The following is a 3,131-nucleotide window of genomic DNA, read 5'->3' as shown; positions in this document are numbered from 1 at the left end:
TCCCACTAAAAATCAACCATTTCCCACAAAATTTAACCTTTTGGGCCCCAAGTCCCCCATATTTGCCATCAGAATCGACCATTTCTACAAAATATCAAGTATTTGCCATCAAAATTGACCATTCCCTCTAAATATCAACCATTTAGCAAAAAAAACCCCTTAACGTCACCAAATCTCAAATATTTGCCATCAAAATTCACCATTTTTACTAATAATCAACCATTTTCCACAAAACTCAACCTTTTTTGCCCCAGATCTCAAGTGTTTGCCACCAAAATTGACCATTCCCACTAAATATCAAGCATGTACCACAAGTCGCAACATTTTTACCCCAAATCTCAAGTATTTGCCATCAAAATTCGCCCATTTCCACTAACAATCAACCCTTTCCCACAAATCTCAACCTTTTCTGCCCAAATCTCCAATATTTGCCATCAAAATTCACCATTTCCACTAGAAATCAACCATTAACCACAATAAAACCCTTTTTGTCCCCAAATCTCAAGTATTTGCCATAAAAAATGACCTTTCTCACTGAAAATTAACCATTTACTACAAAAAAACCCTTTTTGGCCCCAAGTCTCTCATATTTGCCATCAAAATTCACCATTTCCCCTAGAAATCAATGATTTACTAAAGAACTCAAGATTTTTGCTCCAAATCTCAAGTATTTGCCATCAAAATCGAACATTGTCACTTAAAATCAACCCTTTCCCACAAACCTCAACGATTCCGGAGCCAAGTCCCAACTCTTGGCCAGAAATTCTGACCGGTGAGAGCAAAGAGTCAAGTTTGGGGCAAAACAGGTGAGTTTTGGGTCGCAGGATCAAGGTTTGTGTTCAGGGGTTCAGGTTTGGGGCCAATGGACAAAGGTTCTGAGCTGAAACCTGCAGAGTTTGGGGTGGAACTGGAGAGATTTGGTGCCACCAGAAGCACCATAACCACCAGCACCATAACCAGCAGCAGCACCACCACTACCATAACCACCAGTGCTCTTCACGCAGTAGTAGGTGGCCGTGTCCTGGGCCGTGAGGCTGCTCATCTGCAGCGTGACCGTGCTCTGGGAGTTGTCCCTGGAGATGCTGCAACGACCCTTCACTGATGGCGCGTACTCGGTGTAACCACCATTGGTGGCCATTGGTGCCACCATCATCAGTCCAAATGGTTCCGACCCACTCGAGCCCCTTCCCTGGTGCCTGTCGCACCCATCCCATGTTGTAGCTGCTGAAGGTGAAGCCCGAGGCCTTGCAGAGGAGCCCAGGGACCCACCAGGGCTCTGGAGGCCACCTCCGGTCTCTAAATAAAGGGTTGAGAACTAAATATCAACCATTTACCACAAAACTCAAGCTTTTTTCCCCCAAATATCAAGTACTTGCCATCAAAATCGACCATTTCTACAAGATATCGACCAGGTGCCACAAAACTCAACCCTTTTGGCCCCAAATCTCCAATATTTGTCATGAAAATTCACAATTTCCACTAAAAATCTACATTTACAACAAAATTCAACCTTTTGGGCCACAAATCACAAGTATTTCTTCATAAAATTCACCATTTCCACTAAAAATGAACCATGTCCCACAAAACTCAACCTTTTCAGCCCCAAATCTCCAATATTTGCCATCAGAATTCCCCCTTTCCACTAAAAATGAACCATGTCCCACAGAAAACCTCTTCTTTGCCCCAAATCTCCAATATTTGCCACCAAAGTTGACCATTCCCACTAAACCTCAACCCTTTCCCACAAACCTCAACGTTTCCTGGCCCCAAATCTCCAAAAGCTGCCATGAAATTCGACCATTCTCACTAAATCCCCACAACCTGCCCCAAATCTCGACCCTCGGCCCCAACTCGACCGTTTCCACCCCAAATCTCGACCCCGTTCCCTAAATCTGCCCCATTTCAGCCAAACCTCTCCCAGGGGCAGCTCTGGGGCCTTTCCCATGGCCACGGTGCCCCCTTCCCCCCCCCAGGTAGGAGCAGCCCCCAGGCTGGGGAGGGTGAGGAGCGCGGCGGCGCCCGGACCCCATGGACCCACCAGGGCTCAGCTCTTCTTCTCCACCCACAGGTCTATGGGCGGCGTCCTCCCCCAGGGTCACGGCCGCCCATAGCCCTGTGGGTGGAGAAGAAGAGTTGAGCCCTGGTGGGTCCATGGGCTCCTCTGCAAGGCCTCGGGCTTCACCCTCAGCAGCTACGCCATGGGATGGGTGCGACAGGCACCAGGGAAGGGGCTCGAGTGGGTCGGAACCATTTGGAGTGAAGGTGGTGGCACCAATGGCCACCAATGGTGGTTACACCGAGTACGCGCCATCGGTGAAGGGTCGTTGCAGCATCTCCAGGGACAACTCCCAGAGCACGGTCACGCTGCAGATGAGCAGCCTCACGGCCCAGGACACGGCCACCTACTACTGCGCGAAGAGTGCCTATGGTGGTTATGGTAGTGGTGGTGCTGCTGCTGGTTATGGTGCTGGTGGTTATGGTGCTTCTGGTGGCACCAAATCTCTCCAGTTCGACCCCAAACTCTGCAGGTTTCAGCTCAGAACCTTTGTGCATTGGCCCCAAACCTCAACCCCTGAACACAAACCTTGATCCTGTGACCCAAAACTCACCTGTTTGCCCCCAAACTTGACCGTTTCCACTAATAATCAACCAACTACCACAAAACTCAACCTTTTTGGCCCAAAATCTCAAGTATTTGCCATCAAAATTGACCATTCCCACTAAATATCAACCATTTAGCAAAAAAAATCCCTTTTTGTCACCAAATCTCAAATATTTGCCATCAAAATACACCATTTCCACTAATAATCAACCATTTTCCACAAAATTCAAACTTTTTGGCCCCAGATCTCAAGTGTTTGCCACCAACATTGACCATTTCCACTAAATATCAAGCATGTACCACAAGTCTCAACATTTTTACCCCAAATCTCAAACATTTGCCATCAAAATTCACCATTTTCACTAAAAAACAACCATTAACTACAATAAAACCCTTTTTGTCCCCAAATCTCAAGTATTTGCCATAAAAATTGACCTTTCTCACTCAAAATCAAGCATTTCCCACAAAAAACCCTTTTGTGCTCGAAATCTCCAATATTTGCTGTCAAAATCGACCATTTCCACTAAAA

General features: G+C 46.7%; 2 gene segments (V, D, J or C); one reads left to right on the top strand and one right to left on the bottom strand.

The window, feature by feature from the left end:
* Window positions 1-978: 978 nt before the first annotated feature.
* On the bottom strand, window positions 979-1,392 carry LOC104401712 (the record flags this gene model as incomplete). The annotated part of the segment is given in 2 exon segments: window positions 979-1,296; window positions 1,377-1,392. Coding segments are annotated over 2 exon segments (334 nt in total), but the record flags the coding sequence as incomplete, so codon positions are not given.
* A 551-nt stretch (window positions 1,393-1,943) lies between these two features.
* LOC104401385 lies at window positions 1,944-2,437 on the top strand (the record flags this gene model as incomplete). The annotated part of the segment is given in 2 exon segments: window positions 1,944-1,973; window positions 2,169-2,437. Coding segments are annotated over 2 exon segments (299 nt in total), but the record flags the coding sequence as incomplete, so codon positions are not given.
* Between the last annotated feature and the right edge of the window lie 694 nt (window positions 2,438-3,131).

Source organism: Nestor notabilis, unplaced genomic scaffold, assembly GCF_000696875.1.
Source record: "Nestor notabilis isolate BGI_N333 unplaced genomic scaffold, ASM69687v1 scaffold4982, whole genome shotgun sequence".
In the NCBI taxonomy this organism is placed as follows: Eukaryota; Metazoa; Chordata; class Aves; order Psittaciformes; family Psittacidae; genus Nestor; species Nestor notabilis.
This window is presented reverse-complemented; position numbering and strand designations above follow the sequence as displayed.